Source organism: Bos mutus, chromosome 15 (genome assembly GCF_027580195.1).
Source record: "Bos mutus isolate GX-2022 chromosome 15, NWIPB_WYAK_1.1, whole genome shotgun sequence".
Lineage (NCBI taxonomy): Eukaryota > Metazoa > Chordata > Mammalia > Artiodactyla > Bovidae > Bos > Bos mutus.
The window spans coordinates 64,678,154-64,698,363 of NC_091631.1; the positions used below are offsets into that span (position 1 = coordinate 64,678,154).

The window sequence follows — 20,210 nt, forward strand, 5'->3', positions numbered from 1 at the left end:
TGGAGGAGACTCTTGAGAGTCCCTTGGACTGCAAGGAGATCAAACCAGGCAATCCTAAAGAAAATCAGTCCTGAATATTCTTTGGAAGGACTGATGCTGAAGTTCGAATACTTTGGCCACCTGATGCGAAGAGCCAACTCAATGGAAGATACTCTGATGCTTGGAAAGATTGAAGGCAGGAGGAGAAGGGGACAACAGAGGATGAGATGGTTGGATGGCATCAGCGACTCGATGGACATGAGTTTGAGCACATTCTGGGAGTTGGTGATGGATCAGGAAGCCTGGCGTGCTGCAGTCCATGGGGTCACAGAGTCTGACATGACTGAGCCACTGAACTGAACTTTTGAGAGATGATTCAGCTGGAAATTAATCCCATAGTTAGATAAGGCTTAATCAAGGAGGAAATGAATATAGTAAAGGACAAAAGATTACAAAGGATAATGTGGTCTTTTTCCTTAGCCTCTAATACACCGCACACTGACCGACATTTCCTGAAGGCTAGGTGGCCTAGTGGTGAGAACTATAGGGCTTTTCCTCTTCAGTGGGTGTGGACACAAGAGGTAACAAGGGTGGCAAGTTGCCAAGGGTGTCTTTAACAAGAGAAGTAACCCCAAAATCCCAAATTGTAGGAACTGGTTAGAAAAAAAAATCGCATAATTTGTTAAACTTTTGTTTTTAATCTTGTCATTGCTTCCAGTGTTCCAGAGATAATTCGGTTTAAATATAATCAAGAATGGCTCATAATTTAGTCAGTATTTTTATTCCTTATGAGAATAAAATTACAGCCAGTCCTAGGCAAATTTTTTCTCTCAGGGTCCCAATTCTAATCTTGGACCTCAGCTCCTCAAATTTTCTATTAATCTGAAGATAATGATTATCATTCATTAATTAAGTGAAGGAATCATTCTATAGCATTTGAAATATTCAGACAAAAAGTGCTATGTGAAAAAAAGATATGTTAGCTTAATCAGTCATGCAAGAACTGACAGGAAATATTCTCATACCTTACTTTTGCTGTACTGCTATTTTAGACCATGAAAATGCCTTTTAAAATTTCCTTTTATATAAGTCTCAGAGTCAAAAGCTGACTGGCCATTGCCATGGAGACAGTTCTATTTAAGGTACTATATTAGTCCTTTCCTCACAGAAGGAGGATAAAAAAGTGGTCAATAAAAAAGCATCACTCTCCATGGTTGAGAATTAAGTCAGTAAAAATGCTTCTTGGGCAGGCAGCATAGAAAAATTTGGGAGTGGGGTAGGAAGGGACAATTTAATATGGTCCATTACTCTTCCTGAGTAAGATCAACACAGGTTAAATTTTAGTACTAAAAGCAGAGAAAGTATGAGGAAAACTCCATTTCCTCAAAATTAGATGCAACCAGATAGCAAAATAAAATTTCTTATATTCACTATCCTAGATAGAACTGCAACTAACTGAAATGATCTTTCCTTTTCAAAGGGTAATCTTTTTTATTCTTTTCATCTAGCTAGGGCCCATGTATAATTCCTTAAGTTTGCTTTAATTTTCAGGCTTCCAGACATCCCATTTGTAATTGAAGAGTAAGCTACCAGTTTACAAGTAAAAAAATATATATATTCATAATTCATATACATATTTAATCTTGTCTAAGAGACTCAAAACTATTTAAAAAATGTGCCTATTTTAAATCTGTCTTGGAGACAAAAATAGTCATTTTTCCTTCTATTTAAGAAAAGACATTCAAGATAATTTTATTTTCCATGAAAATAAAACATCAATCTTCCTTGAAATAAAAGTAACTGAAGATGGTAAAACCCATCAGAGTCTACCAATGTTAGCACTAAAACACTTATTTTTATGTAGAGGAGGGATTCCAAGAGATATTTTCACTTGATTTCAGTCATAAACAAGTTTACAAAATCCATCTTTTTTTTTCTTAGAATTCAGTATCTGGCAACAATATAATGATATATTTTTCTCAAGGTGAGAGAATATTGTACCTAAAAGTCTGAAATCTATATTTTTTAAAAAGGCAAAAGAAATCTTACTGATTTTCGAGCTGGTACTTATCATTATTATCTCTAAAAAGTAGAGATTTAGTATTGACTTAATTGGAAACAATTTCTTCCTTTTATGATATTTCTCAAATAATTGATAACACATACTGAACATAAAATGGATATATAAATTTTAATTTGCAGAAGTATTTAGTTATTAATCCTAGATTAGCAATTTTCAGTCCAAGAGTGCTTCATGATCACCTGAGGGTCTTATTCAAATCCAGATTGATGGGTCCCTCCTCCAGAATTTCTAATTCAGCAGGTCTGGGATGGGGTCCAAGAATCTGTATTTCTAACAAAAGTCCCAGGTGATGCTGATACTGCTGGTTCCAAGATCACCCTTTAAGAACCATTGTCATAGACCTTAAACAAACTTCTCAGACTAGAGAAGTTATTCCTTATTAATAAAATACTTCAATCTTTCCCCAAATGAACTATTTTAAATAGAACAACATCTTCAGTCCCTGGGGAAAAACAGTTAATCACAGCAATTTGGAGAGGCTATTCATTCAATCAAGACTATGTTAATTCCTAAAAATTGCTATCTAGTGGCTGGATAACTGCTGTGAGGTTACAGTGACATTCAGGAAAATAAACCCCTGACCAGCAATAAATAGCTTGTGTTCCCTGTGAATCCTAGAAAAACAAGTATCTACTATTAAATCATGCAGAGGAACTTAGTACTTGAATGTAAATTTTTCTTAGAAATAACTGCAAGCCAATTATGCCAATTACATAGGTTCCAGAAAAATGTATGTGTATTGAGTTTCTGTGAGTCCAGTGTAACTTTTCCACTGATTTACATCTTCATTTTAGAAATCTTTGATCTTGGATTGATTGATCCACAACTGACAACACATTATATATATATATTTTTCTTTGTGTCTCATTTTAATGTAATGAAAGACATCATGGATATAGACAGAGACACTGAGGCAGGCACAATTAATATGAAAACGGACTTGTTCCTTCTGTGACACTGTTACTGTTGGCATTTGGGTTTATCTAGTTGGCAACCCACCCCAGTGTTCTTGTCTGGAGAATCCCAGGGACGGGGGAGCCTGGCGGGCCGCCGTCTGTGGGATCAGACACAGACGACAGACACAGACACAGTCTATGTCGGACACAGAGTCGGACACAACTGCAGTGACTTAGTAGCAGCAGCAGCACTTAGGAGATAATCTAGGTTTGGGTTTGTTGCTACTTTGGTTATCCTTCAATGTACCACATGCTTTACCCATCTCTAATAATGCCTTGGACAGCACTTTATATTTTAGTTTTCACGTGCTCTACAGCTCTGTCAGACAGTTAATTACCCATAAACACTAAAATGCATTAAAATGACTATAAAGATAGAATAAAAAGAAAAGACCTTTTTATAGTAACAATGTGCTCCTCTCCTTTTTTATGGTCATGAAAAGCATACCTGTCACTGAACAAAAAAAGTGATGGACAAGTCCGGAGTTCTAGAGGACAAATTACTTCATTTTTATGACATTAGAGTACCTTTCAGAAAAGGTAACACAGTGGTTTGTTAAAAGCTAAAGTTACTAAATGCACACTGCCACATAAGATTCAAATTTTACTGGCACTCTAAAAGACGCAACACCCTATAGCACACTGGTGGCAGGATCCTCAGTTTCTCAGTAAGAAACAGCTTCTATAAATATCTGAAGTTAAATGAAGCTATCATCCAGGTAGTCATTAATTTTCAGTTCTTTCCATTCACCATTGTGGCAAATACATTCCCTGCAGAATCTTTAGTACAGACCATTAATAAAGGAAGAAACAGAAAAACATATAGACGTCATGTACTTACCATTAGAAGTTTAACATCAATTAAAAGTAAAATATTTTCCATTAATGGCTGCTTAGACATTACGGAAATTTGTTTTTTTTTTTAATCAAGTGCATAAGATTCAGGATTACTTCATAAGATAAAAGAATCAGAATGATCATTTTATATCAATACATGGGTTATGTAATTTAATTCTCCTGTATATAATCATAACCAAGCAATTGTAACAAGGGCTGGTCAAGAGAACTCTCTATCAGATTTAGTTTGAAGGACACATTACTAAAAGTGTGAAGGACACATTACCAATCATCATTTCAATGAAAACTCTGATTGACTGACCAGGGTTTGAATCTTGCCCACGACACTGGCTGGGTCATTGCCGTGGGTATCAATAGATCTCAACCACGGAAAACATCACATACTGATGCTTCTAAAATGTGTGATTTGGATAAATGGTGTCAATACTATATTCACTGATCAAATGCTCAGTGTGAAAATTTTTTTAAGTTCATCTCCATAATAAGTATTCTGAATAGCTAATGATTTTCCATGCTTAAATTATTGACAGTCATCACTTCCACTCACCATAGAAGGGTTCTGTTTTGACAGAATCATCCTCCCCTCACACAGCCTCCAACACCAACATTCAGGTATCACTGCACTCAGATACCACCCTTGTCAGCTATGGACCATGTATTTTTCTCAAGTGTCACTCTGTGCATGTTTGTGGAAGGTAGGTAGGGAATCAGGACTTTAATGGAATAAGACAATGAGGTCAACACTTTAAAATTATTTACTATAAAAACTACAGTTTTTATATTTTTATATTTAATTATTTACTATAAAAACTAGTTTTACAGCTAGTAAACGAGCCGCGCCGCCGGTGATTCCGGAAGAAACAAGAGCGCGGCGTGAACATGGGGAAGCAAAAGAAAACACGGAAGTATGCGACCATGAAGCGAATGCTTAGTCTCAGAGATCAGAGGCTTAAAGAAAAGGATAGATTAAAACCGAAAAAGAAAGAAAAGAAAGATCCCAGTGCACTCAAGGAAAGAGAAGTCCCCCAACACCCTTCCTGCTTATTCTTCCAATATAACACACAGCTGGGCCCACCTTACCACATCCTGGTCGATACCAACTTTATCAACTTTTCCATTAAGGCCAAACTGGACTTAGTGCAGTCAATGATGGACTGTCTGTATGCCAAGTGTATCCCTTGTATAACTGACTGTGTAATGGCTGAAATTGAGAAATTGGGGCAGAAATATAGAGTGGCTTTAAGGATTGCCAAGGATCCAAGATTTGAACGATTACTGTGTACACACAAAGGAACCTATGCAGATGACTGCTTAGTACAAAGAGTAACTCAGCACAAGTGTTACATTGTGGCCACAGTTGACCGGGACCTTAAACGAAGAATCCGGAAGATCCCTGGAGTTCCCATCATGTACATTTCTAACCATAGGTACAACATTGAGCGGATGCCAGATGATTACGGAGCCCCTCGGTTCTAATGAAAAGGGAAACTTTGTCCACCTTCCTTTGACCTGTTTTCTCTTTTGCAAGTTCATTAAACATGCTATAGTGTGAATTACTATTGCACTCACCCACTTGCTCTATAATGAGCTGAGTTACAGTTAAATATACTTTTTAATGTTAAAAAAAAAAAAAAAAACTGTACTGCCAGTTTGTAGTCGTAAGGAACGTCTATGGAGTTACCATATACGCTCTTTATGTGAGACCTCAAAGATAGTAAGAGTTAACAGAGCTCTGAGATCCTAACACGGGTTTTCTGACCAGCACAAAAAGAGATTCTTAATTAGTTATGCATTAAGACATATCAATCCAAACAACTCAAATTAGATTTTGGAAAACTCTTGAAATGTACCTAAAATTAAGATTTAAGCCTCTGTAATATATAAGAGCACTTGCACTGAATTCAAACAAGGTGTGACAACTTTAAAACAGGTACACAGCACTGTTGACAGATGCCAACTGACCTGACAAATATGCTTTCAAGTATATTCAATATCTACAGATGTGGATCCATCCAAATTTCATGCTATCTTTCTAGGTACTAAATAGGCAGGTCATCCCAGTTACATGATTTTACAAATGGTAGTGCTTATAACATAGTTGGCTTCTGATTAATTTTGTACACCAGTGAAAGTAGACCTATGATAGAATACATAGAAAAATACTTTAATAGGTCCTATTACTATTGATATTTTAATAGTAAGCAAAGCACAATTCAGAAAGGTCACCTAACGAAGTGATGCAAAAATTCCGTGTACTAACTCTATACCAAGAGGTCAGCAAACTCCTAACTGCTGCCTAAATCTGGCCTGCCATCTGTTTTGCTACTATGTGTGAAGTGAAAGTCACTTAGTCATGTCCGACTCTTTGTGACCCCATGGATTGTACAGTCCATGGAATTCTCCAGGCCAGAATACTGGAGTAGGTAGCCTTTCCAGGGGTTATTCCCAACCCAGAGATTGAACCCAGGTCTCCTGCATTGCAGGTGGATTCTTTATCCGCTGAGCCAAAAGGGAAGCCCAAGAATACTGGAGTGGGTAGCCTATTCCTTCTCCAGTGGATCTTCTGACCCAGGAATCAAACTGGGGTCTCCTGCATTGCAGGGGGATTCTTTATCAACTGAGCTATCAGAGAAGCCCCCTCTCCCCCTCTACTGCTTGAGTGCTAAGCATGAGGTTTATATTTGTAAATAATTGGGAAAAAAGTCAAAAGAAGGTTTACAATGTCAAAATTATATAAAATAAAAATTTCAAGACCCCTAAATAAAGCTGTATTGGAATAAAGTCACATCCATTCATTCTCAGTCATGTCTATGGTTGGTTTCACAGTGCAGAGGCAGATCTGAGTAGCTGTCACAAAGAGAGCTATGTAGGCCTTACTCTAGACCAGCAAGCCTCCAGTGCTTACTACCCACCTCTTTGTAGAAAAAGTTGCCAAACCCTGATCTATACTATCTACCAAGTAAGGGGCATAATCTTGAGGATGTCTTTGTGAGATCCAGAGGTTTGACGCAAATGATCACACTGCTTAGGCAAGAACCCTCATGTGCTCCCTTTGTGCTTTTTCTGTGTCTAAGAGGCAAGCAAACTTAATGTCTTTTGAATGAACAAATACATGAAAGATATTCACAAAGTATGTGAATGGTTTCTAAATGTTTACAGCTTTTATATATCTTGCCTGCTTAAGAATATGGAAGCCATTAAACAGTAATATCAGTGAGACCTAGAATAAGTGTAAAATGGCAATCCATACATTTTAACCAAAAAAGGACAATTGTTTCTACATTGTTATTTGCCAAAATAAATATTTTCCCTCATTTTAACGGCACTGAATACTAAATAGTTCTCTTGCATAGTCAAAAAAATGTTTATAAGTTCATGTTAACTTTGAGTACTCAATATTTGCATAAAGAATATTAGAACCAGGACCTTGTAGTCATTTTAATAGCTATACAATATAAAATAATATATCACAAGATTATTAACTATATTGTCATATTTAAAAAAAAACTATAACACAATCCTATAAATAGGATTCCACACTTCAGCTGAGAATTCATTAATTTCAAGTAATATATTAAACAAAAAAGCTTTGATAAAAGAATTTGAACACTACTTGGAGTTTAGTGCTAAGATACCTATAGCTCACTGATTTTTTAATTCTTTCTGAGTGGAGTAAATTTGCTGGCGTAATTTGTTTTCTTTGTTTACACCAAAAGAATTAAGATACACATATTACATTCCTAATCGCAAATAAAAAGGAAACTTTCTTGGGAGTTAAAATTATTTGTTTCATTTATATTACTTTAAAGACATCAGTAGGTAGTGATAGGAGAATGCAATGGCACCCCACTCCAGTACTCTTGCCTGGAAAATCCCATGGACGGAGGAGCCTGGAAGGCTTCAGTCCATGGGGTCGCTGAGGGTCAGGACGACTGAGGGACTTCACTTTCACTTTTCACTTTCACGTATTGGAGAAGGAAATGGCAACCCACTCCAGTGTTCTTGCCTGGAGAATCCCAGGGATGGGGGAGTCTGGTGGGCTGCCATCTATGGGGTCGCACAGGGTCGGAAGTGACTTAGCAGCAGCAGCAGGTAGTGATATGCCATACCATATGCCAGCATATGCCACCCAGCTTGTAATGAACCATTCTGGTCCAGTCTGACTGAGTACAAAGTGAGTAAAAATGGGCAAGCTTGATGGTGGCCCTTGGTTATCTCAACACTCTGATTATCACCCAATTTTTATCCCTCCCATCAACTGTTACTTGAATGTTGGATAAAACTGCATTAACACAGCTTTCTTATGAGACACAACAACCAATAGCCAAAAATATCCTCAGAGTCAACATACTAAATCATTAACCTTCTTGGTGTTAAGCACACAAATTAGGAAAGATAGCTCCTGTGAAGCATTTACTTAGATTTCACAATGTATTTTTTTCCCTGGAAACGATGTTACCTCTAGTGGTTAGGTTTCTTGCCTCAACAGTAAAAGCCTATTGAATATACTAGTTATATTAATAGTCCTCTGGAACTAAATTAGATATCTTACTGTGTTTCTATGGAAAATTCTCAGAGTGTCAACTAAGAAATAGCAAAACCACATCTTCCCACATACCCCCTCCCTAACATAAACCCTTTGTAAAACTAAAAAATTCTTCTGGAGACACAGTATTGTAGGGATAATGGTAGGGGAAGGATAAAGTCCTAGGGTTTCTTTGCTTTTTTTATAATCATCATTTTTTCCTTAACACAAAAAGCCAAAATGAATAGCAGGAATAAACGTTCATGCTACTTATCTCTGTAGATTAACTCTTTACTGCAAAAAGTTTACCAAAAAGTGAGACAGTTTCTTAGAGGTCCTCTTTAAGAGATACAATACTTAAGCTCAAAATGCTCCTAGACAGCATCTTTTGTCACAGACATCGTAGCAGTATTGAATGAATCAGTATTAGTGAACTAATGAATGGCTGGTTGGCAAAAGGAGTGGATCAAAGTTTGGTAGGAAATTAGGAAAAATATATCCTGGGATTAGGAAAGAATGGTCACACGATTAACAACAGATTTACATAGATAAAATAGCAAAGTAGATAGGTCAAAACTGTTTGACCTCAATTTAACCTTATAGAGAAAAATTTACATTTTTCATGTAAAATTAAAGTAGAAAATATCCGAACTTGAACTCACTCCTAGTAATCTCTTAGTAACCAAGTTCTATTAAGTTTTGTTAATTTTTACATTTTCTGAGTCTTGTAGATAAGGAAAACATGTGGAGGATAAGGGAATACAGGGTTTATAGGTGTATAAAAGCCAGGTTTTGGAGTCAGACTGGTTTCAAATCCTGAGCCTGCCACTTATTGGTACTATGATCTTAAGCAAGTAACCAAGGTTCTCTGAGTTCCAGTTTCTTCATCCATAACGTATGAGTAATAATTCTTTATGGGTTTGTTGTGACAATTAACTGTAATACACACGTAGGGCTTAAAGACTTAGCACAGTCCACTGCACATACGAGAGATTCAATAGAAGCTATTATTGTTGTTGATATTAAAAATATATTTCAAAACTAAGAGTTACAGTCTCAGGTAATTATCATAATCTTCCACAAAATCTGGTTTTAGTTCCTAGTGAGGTAAATTTGACCTTTTAAATTCTGCATATAAAGAAACAGATATTTAAGTGCCAAGTTCCATCTTCGCAACATAGGAAGATGCAAAAATAAAATATAAATCTAGAAATGAAAACATATACCTCTAGTACAAGTAGTTCAAAGCTATACTTTAAGAAATCCCTGTTACAAGAAATAATATGGCTCTAGTCAGCCAGTTTTATGGCCATACTTGTTATACACAGGATATGTTCAATACATTCTTTGTGAAACATAGGCAAAATGCCTGTCATTCCTTACTAACTTTGAGCAGCAAAATTCAAGGTGTTTCAACCCACTGTTGAATAACCTGTAATATTCATGTGCTCCTTAAGTGGCAGTCAATATTTTGTTCCATAGACCAACAAACGACTTCTGGGAGGATCTAAAAAGCAAAGGCTAGCTAAAGGGTAGTCCAGGCCAAAAACAAGTCTCTGGTTCACAGTTGCCAAGGGACTGCCTGCTGGATGAAGAGATCACAGCCAACTCTGGAATATCCCAAAGTAAAAGACTCCTGGTGGGGAGGGTGGTAGGAGAGGGAAAGGCTTAGCCAGAATTATCCAGTGAAACAAACCCCAGGAGAAGACTTGCTGTGAAGCTTGAGGTTTTAAGATCATACCTCTAAAACAGCCTTCTCTGAGAGAGCTCCAGCTGACTCCAGGAGGTGCGGGATGTGTCCCCATCAAAGCAATCACCATTTCACATTTCTGAGAAGAACCAGTCCCTAAGGGCTGTGTCCTGATCCTCTTAGTGAATTAACATCCTGACTCCCTCCAAAAAGGGGTATGATATTTAATAGAAACATTCTCATGGTCACAAAAATGACCATGGTCACAACTTCTCAAAGTGGAGATGTCACAAGAGTTTTGAAGAAAACTTTTGAGCAACAAATAGAAAATTTCAACTTCTGTTATTAAAATTCTCAAAGTGTTCAGATAAACCTTATTAATAAAGAGGGCAAAGTATGGCTACAAAGAATAGACATATCCTGGAAAATGAGAAAAATAATTGTCATTTTCTTAGATTATACTGTATCCAATATAAATGTACTGCCAATATTTGCTAAAAACAAGCTTTCCAATAACTATATCACAAATAAGAGGCAACCCAGTAGAGGAAATATACATATATATATATATACACACACACAAAATACAACAAATGCAGTATACTTGAGCAGCATGGCAGTCCAGACCACAGAAGAAAAAAAGAATTTGAAGATTAGGAAAGACTTTTTGGAGATGTCACAAGAGTTTTGAAGAAAACTTTTGAGCAACAAATAGAAATTCTACATGTTAATTGTAGGTTTAGATGGTATGTGTGTGTGTGTGCCCAGTTGTTCAGCTGTGTTCAATTCTTTGTAACTTATGGACTATAGCCCACCAGGCTCCTCTGTCTATGGAATTCTCCAGGCAAGAAGACTGGGGTGGGTTGCCATTTCCTACTCCTGGGCATTTTCCCAACCCAGGGGTTGAACTCACATCTCCTGCACTGGCAGGCAGATTCTTTACCACTGTGCCACCTGGGAAGCCCTTAGATGGGACAGGACAGATATTTTCAAATAGTTTATAATGCAGCTACTTATAGATTTAAGGTAACTGTTATGCAACACAGGACTAAATGTCTTGGTTTGGCAATGTATGTATTATATATTATGAATTCCACCTCCTCCTTCTATCCCTACTCCCACCACAGTGATGCCTAAAAGGGACAGGTCAGCTACTGGTAATCATTTGTAGGCCTTACCAGATCTAATCAGGTAGATCCTCACGCCCATGCCTTCAAGACCACACTGAATTACAGCTGCCATAGCTTTGTGTACAGTGTAAACCAACCGCCCAATCACACCCCCACACCCACACCCTAAATAGAAAATGCACTATACCTTAGCAGGCTGCAATATTTAGGGACTTCCACATTTAGAGCTGTCCTATCTCCTATTACTGTAGTGGTTTTCTTTTTCTTTATTGAAGCAATCTAGTTATCAGTTGTCTACACTGATACACCTCTTTCTTCTGATTCTTTTCCCTTCTTCTGTATTGCTTCTCCCACACTTCTCGGCTTTCAAGAAAAGTAGGCTAACCTTGCTACTCAGGGCCTTTATTTCCTCTCCAGCCAAAAACCGACCAATTAGAGCACAATGGCCATTATCTTTGGATCTGACCATTCTTTGCTTGTTGCATAGTAAATACTAAGCAGAACATTTCTTTAGAGCCAAAGAACTTTGTTTTTGTCCATCTTTGGTTTCTACCAGGTAAAAGGATGCTCACAAAACTTAGAGAAAGATCATCTCTAGCTAGTCTAAGCTTTTACTCCATTTATTGGGATACATCCCAATAAACTCACTGCAAGTTGAAAAATATTATAAGTCAAAAATGCATTTAATATACCTAGCCTATCTTCAATGTGCTTAGAACAATCATCTGAGTCTACAGTTGGGCAAAATCAGCTAACACAAAGCCTGTTTTATAATAGTGTTAAATATCTCACGTAATTTATCAGACACTGTACTGCAGGTGAAAAACAGAATGGCTGTATGGGTCTGAAAACGTTGCACAGTGAGTTGGTTAGTTTATGATCACATGGCAGACCTGGAACTCCACTCAGTGCATCATAAAACATATGGCTATCTCAAGAAAAGATCAAAGCTCAAAATTCAAAGATACAGTTTCTACTGAAAGTCTACCACATTTTGTTGCTGTTCAGTCACTAAGTCCTATCCAAATCTTTGTGACCCCATGGACTGCAGCTTTCCAGACTCCTGTCCTCCACTATCACAAGGAGTTTGCTCAGATTCATGTCCATTGAGTCAGTATGCTATCTAACCTTCTCATCCTCTGCCACCCCCTTGTCCTTCTGCATTCAATCTTTTCCAGTTTTTTTCCAATCACCTTTGCACCACAAAAACTGTACTGAACCGTCCTCAATCAAGGACCATCTGTACTGTGGTATTAGAGAAGCTTCTAGTGTATCACTGACAAGTGCTAGGCAGCATCTGGAAGTGAGTCCCACATAGAACAGAGATGGCTGGGTTGGGTTTATCTATGCTTTCTGCCAGTGGTATTAGCCTTTTATTTCTCCCATAGTCACTCCAGAGAATTACATGCATATGCATCATATGTTGCTGCCAGGAACTGACTCAGCAGTTCTCAAAAGTTTTGGTCTTGGAACTCCTCCACACTTAAAAACACCTTAAAAAACATTTTTGCAAATCTCTTCAATGTCTATTTAAAATAAGACAGCTAGATTTCATATCTCTTCTATATTCAATCTGTTGTGATAGGTTTTGATTGAAGGTATGTAAGGAAAATCTTGTCTCACACAGATATGTAGTTGGATGATGCAAAAGATAATTGTGAATGTTCTGCTTTGATACTACACCAAAACTCGACAAGCAGAACTTCTGAAAGGTTAGCTGCAATGTGGACTCTTAACCCCAACCAGTAAACTTAACTTCCTATCTTAAAATTCATTTGTCTATCTTGTACTTTGAATGGATCTTTTACCCATGCACGATTTTGAAAAACTAAAGTCAGCCTGACAGGTGTTAAGTAAAAATGGGGTTCATTTTAAAAGTGGCTAGTTTGGCCTGCAACTGAAACAACTACACAAATCCTAGACCGCTGTGCAGTAAAAACACCTAGTATACTTCTCATCACTCAAGGATCAGGGTTTAACAAAATTTAACAGTGATTACTGTTGGGTGCCACTACCTTTACTTATTCTAAGGGGCCAGTACAGTTTTACATCCATTGCTTTTACACAGTGAAAAAAAGCTATAAAGTCTTGTATGATCATAAAAGGGCCTCCCAGGGGGTACTAGTAGTAAATAATCCACCTGCCAATGCAAAAGACGCAACAGACATGTTCAATCCCTGAGTTGGGAAGATCTGCTGGAGTAGTAAATGGCAACCTGCTCCAGTATTCTTGCCTGGAAAATCCCATGGACAGAGGAGTCTGATGGGCTACAGTCCATGGGGCCACAGAGTCAGAAATGACTGATCAACTGAGCGTACACATGCATGCACGTGTGCACGCACACGCACACACACACACATACACACAAGATCATAAAAAAAGTTTTGACTTCCCAGACCCTCTGAAATGGTTCTGGATACTCCCAAGGTCTGAAGACTGTATTTGAGATTTGCTGCTTTATATCATTCAAGAATTAACCAAACAACAGTTAAAGAGATAATAAAAATAGCCAACTAACTCTTCTCCTTCCCCTCCAGTTGATCTGCAGTCATGTGTCAAAGAGTGGCTAAAAGTCAAATTTCTGACTATTATTACCTGGAGAGTTTCAGGACTTTAAGCATTCCACAGATGCTAAAGCTGGCAGAGCTGGGATGGACGTTCCCTGATAGCATCAATACTGCAGGGGACAATTCGAACGTAGTTTTATTAGAGGCATATTAAAAATTAAATGGACTTTATACTAGTTGCATGACAGAGTCCATTCCTCTTAAATTTTCTCAGTTTGTGAGAACCAACTGATAATGTGAAAGCACTGTAAAAATTGTGAAAAGTGAAAGTCTCTCAGTCGTGTCCATGGCATTATCCAGGGCAGAATACTGGGGTGGGTAGCCTTTCCCTTCTCCAGGGGATCTTTCCAGCCCAGGGATCAAACCCAGGTCTCCTGCATTGCAGGCAGATTCTTTAGCAGCTGAGCCACAAGGGAAGTCCAAGAATACTGGAGCGGGTAGATTATCCCTTCTCCAGGAGATCTTCCCGACCCAGGAATTGAACTGGGGTCTCCTGCATTGCAGGCGGATTCTTTACCAACTGAGCTACTAGGGAAGCCAAGGTCTACACAAACGTAAGTTATAATCCAGTCCGTTCAAAGGGGAAAAAGAAGATAAAGACATGGGGAGAAAAAGGTTAATGCATTTTATTTCCCTAGCTCTTCTCCTAAATTAAAAGTTAACCATTCTTTGCTTTATCCTAGATTTGCCCCAAATTCTAGTAAGCACAATCTTCCTTAACTCTTAAGTCTTTTCAAATCAAATACCAATTTCCCTCATCTGCTGAAGTGTCCAAAAGGCAATTTTTAAATTTGAAATACCAGAAACACATTAATCATTTAAGGAAAGGGAGGGGTAGAATACAAATATAAATATGCAAATAAAAATTAGTAGTTGATCACCCTAATTAAAAGCATAATGTCATTACCTCTCATTTGCAGACAATAATTAGATAAGACAGAAAAGTGAAGACTAACCAAATTACTCAGTATGTATTGATATATATTGCCAAAACATACAAAGGTCCTACTCTAGGAATAGGGAAAACACATAGGCTTGTCCTTCTTATATTCGTAGTTGTACCTTATGGTTTACAAAGTACTTTAACACACATTACCTCTCTCTAGCTATGCAGCAAACAGCAAGGCAAGTAGAAAGGATCTACATTTTCCAGAGAAAACTAGACTCCAAGAAGTTAACTAAGTTACCCAATACTCACAGACCTGTCAGAGACCTAAGGATGAGCATATCTTGTGACTTCCAGTGTTACTATATTTGTAGTTATATTTTAGCAATTTATTTGGTGGGGTCTTCCCTGGTGGCTCTGTAGTAGAGTCCACCTGCCAAGCAGAAGACCTGGGTTTGATCCCTGGGTCGAGAAGATCCCCTGGAGAAGAAAATGTCAATCAACGCACTCCAGTATTCTTGCCTGGGAAATCCCATAGACAGAGGAGCCTGGTGGGCTACAAAGGGTTGCAAAGAGCAGGACACGACTTAATGACTAAACAACAACAATTTATCTGGTGGTGGAGAGGCTGTGGAAGCAGTACCATCCCTTTTATAAATGAAATCTTATATTGAACCTGAACTGTGAGACACATAAATACACTAAAGGGCTTTTATAAGTGTTTAATTATAAACTAACAACTACTGATAATAAGTTTGTGTTCTCACAAAAGAAAATTGATCATGAGCAGATATGTAGAGGAAGGTTTTTCTAAAGGCCTGTGCCTTCATAATCAATGAGAGTCTTTCTCATCAATGTCTTATTAGCAAAAGTGTTCAAATACATGTACAAAGTGAACAGAACAAATGTGTCAAGGCCTGCACAAGAGTAGTCTTGTAATGAATGATCTTGGGTAGCTGTAATTTTGTACTTAAAATTTAATCCAACTCAAACATTTTCGAATACTGAAGCATCATGCTGCTGCTGCTGCTAAGTTGCTTCAGTTGTGTCCGACTCTGTGCGACCCCATTGACGGCAGCCCACCAGGCTCCACCGTCCTTGGAATTCTCCAGGCAAGAACACTGGAGTGGGTTGCCATTTCCTTCTCCAATGCATGAAAGTGAAAAGTGAAAGGGAAGTCGCTGAGTCCTGTCTGACTCTTCGAGACCCCATGGACTGCAGCCTACCAGGCTTCTCCGTCCATGGGACTTTACAGGCAAGAGTACTAGAGTGGGGTGTCATTGCCTTCTCCCACTGAAGCATCATAGGGCTCCATAAAAAGCAGTCTGAAAACCACTGCATAATGACTTGCTGTCATAAATTCACTTGCTTGCTCTCCACTTGGCTCATTTTGAGATAAAACTAAAACCTACTTTGACAATCCAAAAAATGTATATAAGAAACCTGATTAATAAGTATGATTACTATTTCACAGTCAAAGCAATACCACTCTTTTGGTTGAACCATATAAAACTGCCATTAACTGACAATTTTGACTATAAAAATAAGGTTCATATGGCTTAAACTAATATTTCTCATTTTATTTTCCCAGTCTCTTCACTCATAAAACTATCAAAAAATTGTCAAAAATAAATGGATATATAAGCAAAGTGGAAAAAGTACAATATCCAACAACAAAAATCACTGGAACTACCTAAACATATTAAGCATTTTAAAATGTTAAACCCTTTTAACATAATGTGCAGAGTTTTATTCACTTCAGTAGCACTAACTGCTCAACACTCAAAATACATTGTCATATATCCCCTTTTATTTACTGGAGGATGTGTGGGTTGACAGTTACCTACCTTTCTTAATGTAGATTGGCACGCCACTTTGAAATGTTATCTAGTTGTCAGTGGAATTTCTTCAAGCAAAACATATACACTTCGGAACTCATCAACTTTTTCAAAGTAAATAGAAGCATTTCCTTTTTTATCAAAAACTTTATTGAATTATTTCATTGATAACAGAGCAAGTCAGAACAATTAGGAGTTATAGATTTGAAGAGAGTTTTGTTTCTTCATTTCTTTACCTATCTGGTTTACCTCTCCATTCTTCCCACTGACCTAAGGTTACCAAATTAGGTATATGCAATACTTGAAGAAGTCTCTCTTTTTTTGGAAGATACTGAATCAAAATTATAAAGGTACTTATAAGAATAAATGTGATTCTCATAAAACAAAGAATTCAATTTTCAGATATTGGGTTGAACCAAATCATTTACTTTGATGGAGAATCCAGTTCTTTTTTAAGTTCCCCCTCAAAATCAATACATGGCAACAAATTAAGCCACTTAGACAAAAAGGCCTCATGCTACATAAATAAAAGTGACTCTTTCCCCATCATTAGTGAGGATTATACAGTAAAGAGTAATTCACACTGGGTATGCATGAGTTTCATTCTTCCATCATGAACTACACTGAACTAAAATTCAAAATGCTGTGACTCACATGGTTATTACTGAACACTTAATATTAAGTGGAAAACACAAGATAAATCCAGATAATCCCATTTTGAGAGTTACAGATGAATTTTGCTTAGAGTTATATACTTTCTATCAAAAAAAAAAAAGCCCATTTCTTTATTAGAAAAGTCTTACATGCTATTTTTAGAATGATAAAGAATTTAAAATGCTAAACACTTGATATCTTTTAAGAGCACTTAAGGCACTCTTAAAAAGCTACAAATGTTGCCAAGTCATGTCATAACTGGCTCAAACAATCCCATTTCCATCTAAAGTTATTTCATGCTACTGCATGAATCAATATTAAATACCTTAGAGTTACTAAAAACTGGAAATTGGCATAGATGTGCACAGCAATTATAAGATATGAAAATGGTGAATATTCATTTTCCATATATTCTTTCTTTTAATAATAGAAGGATGTTTTCCTTCTAGGTAAAAAGAAATAATTTCTTAAAAGCTAAAGAATCCCTCTGCAATGCAAGAGACCCCGGTTCGATCCCTGGGTTGGGAAGATCCCTTGGAGAAGGCAAAAGGCTACCCACTTCAATATTCTGGCCTAGAGAATTCAATAGACTGTATAGTTCACAAAGAGTTGCAAAGAGTCAGACGCGACTGAACGATGTTCACAAGAGAAAGATAAAAAGATGTCTTGAAAGGTAGCAAAATGTCATGGATCATAGCCTTGTTTCTCTCAAAAGAAAAACAGATTTTGAAATTTAATACTACCTCCAAACATTTTATTAGTCTACCAAATTGCCAGAATCATTAAAAAAAAAAAAATTCCAAGTTAATACAGGTCTTCCCCCCCCCACCTTATTCAGTTAAAAAAAAAAAAGCTGTTTTTTGTGTGTCTCAAAAAACTTTTTTTTTTTCATATTAAAGACATAACATCACTTTTAAAGCTGGAAAATCATCATCATCATCATTTTTAAAAAAGCTAAGTTCAGATGACATCTGGCCCAGAAATGAAAGAGTTAACATTCAACTAAGCTGCTCTGCACTTCTGATCCTTTACATTTCTCACAAGCTGCCCTACAATGAGCTGAGCAAGTATCAACTGTAATTTGATCCCAGAGTTTATGGAAAAAAATAACTGCACATACTCAACATGCACATTTAATAAAAATCTGTTTCAAGAAAAACATACCCGATAAACACAATTTAAGGCACATTTAACTGTTTGATTAACTTTAAATATGCAATCCCTTTGCTTTCTTCATGCTCTCAAATAAAACTGGGGAGAAAAAAAGCAGCGGCTCTACTGCAGGGAAAAGAGGCTTGAAAAACAACTTTGATTGGCACTTGGCCTGACCCACAGAGGAAGAAAAACAGTTTTTGGACAAAGAGCGCAAATATTTGAGCTTGCTTACTTACATGTTTCTTTCTTTTTTTTAATATAGAAAGAACAATCTCAATTGAACTGTAGTTAAAGAAATTGACTAAAAACGGTGCCGTATTCATCTTAGCCTTTCAGTCCCGACGCATTTGCACAGCTCAGCAATTTTAATTCATTTGTACTGGACAAACAGAAGCACCTCAACTACTGTTTCCACTTAATGAAATGTAAAAATAGTCTCGAGAAGAATAAGCTAATTATAATATAACCCAATGGCGGCTGTTAAAGTCTGATTAAAAGCTTTTCTCGGTCTAAAGCGACGTCTTTTCATACTGCACCCCCCGCCCCCGCCCCCGCCCCAACCCTTAACGGAGCGATTAAACCAAGTGAGCTAAACAAAACTGGAGTAAACTTTCTCTCAATCACTCTGGGAAGTAATAAACTGCGCGTCTGATTTTTCTGGATCAACACCGGGGTGCGGGGGTTGGGGGAGAACGGGGGATGGGGGGGGTGGTAAGCGCTAAAAAGGGACAATTCACGTCCACCCTCGTCTCCACCTCCCCCAGTCCCAGCCTGAGGAACCGTAACGTCGAACAGCGGTTCCCATGGGCATAAAGTTCAAGCTGCTTTACCAGTTTCTTTCGGGATCGACCCGGAGCCACAAGACGACCATCAAAAAGAAGGTTAAAAAAAGAGAAGAGTATTCGGGTAGAGCGTGCAGAAGTAAAACCGAAATAAATAAAAACAACACCCGCAGGAGTTAGGCGCAGCCGAGAGGAAGCCAGGTTCCTCTGGACCAGACCAGTTCTGATTTCACACCGACTTGCACCCAGAACACCGGGAGGAGGACCGAACAGGTCCGTCACCCCTCCGCCCGAGGAGCGGGAATGGGGGGGGGGAGGGGAGGCAAGGTAGCTAGGTGAACGGAGGGACAGACTGTAAGCACCCCCAAACCGCCGTCCCCCAAGCCCCCAGCCCCGGGGGCCAAGCGCTGCCCCGGCAGGAATCAAAAGCCCAGCAGGCTAGAGCCTCCGTTCGCGGCTCAGGCCCCCTTCTGGGGGTCCGGCGGAGAGGCCCCGGGGTCCCTCGGCCGCCGCGGGCAGGAAGCGCCCCTCGGGGATGGCCCCGGGCCGAGCCCGTACCTTCCGCAGCACTTTCCGGCAGTTGGTACAGAGCAGGTAGCTGGCGGCGGCCGACGGACTGCTGCCGCCGCGGTTCATCGCGGCTGCGGGCGCGCGGGCACCGCGGGCGGGCGGCGGGCCGGGGCCGGGCTGTCACTGCGGCCGCCCGCGCCGCTGCGGGGCCCAGACTGTCCCCCACACACGCCCCGCAGGCCGCGCTTCTAGCCTCAGCCTCCTCGGGGCGGGAGGACGGGACGGGGGGGCGACGGCCGGAGAGCGGGCGGCTGCCCGCAGCGACCCCCGCGGCGGCTGCCGGAGCGACGGCGGAGACGGCGGCGGCGGCTCCTCAGCGGCGCGTCGTCCCGCCCGCCCCCATCCCGCAGACCCCCGCCCCCGCCCGGCCAGGACCAGCCGCCGCCGCCGCCGCCGCCGCCACCGCCGCCGCCGCCGCAGCGCCTCAGCGCCTCCGCGCGGCCCCGCCCCCGCCGCCTCAGCGCCTTCACCACCTCCGCGCCCCGGCACCGCCCCCTCCCGCCAATCGGGCCGCCCCGGCCACGCCCCCCGGCGCCA

At 39.3% G+C, this 20,210-nt stretch overlaps 1 protein-coding gene and 1 pseudogene across 1 annotated transcript in view; one reads left to right on the forward strand and one right to left on the reverse strand.

Moving 5' to 3' along the window:
- SESN3 (sestrin 3) overlaps positions 1–20,010 on the reverse strand; it is an 81,470-nt gene extending 61,460 nt beyond the window's left edge. The window contains exon 1 of the mRNA XM_005909098.3: positions 19,662–20,010. Coding sequence (XP_005909160.2) covers positions 19,662–19,739 — 78 coding nt within the window. The 5' untranslated portion in view covers positions 19,740–20,010. The remainder of the gene's footprint in view (positions 1–19,661) is intronic.
- LOC138990963 (rRNA-processing protein FCF1 homolog pseudogene) lies at positions 4,699–5,441 on the forward strand (annotated as a pseudogene).
- Positions 20,011–20,210: the final 200 nt, after the last annotated feature.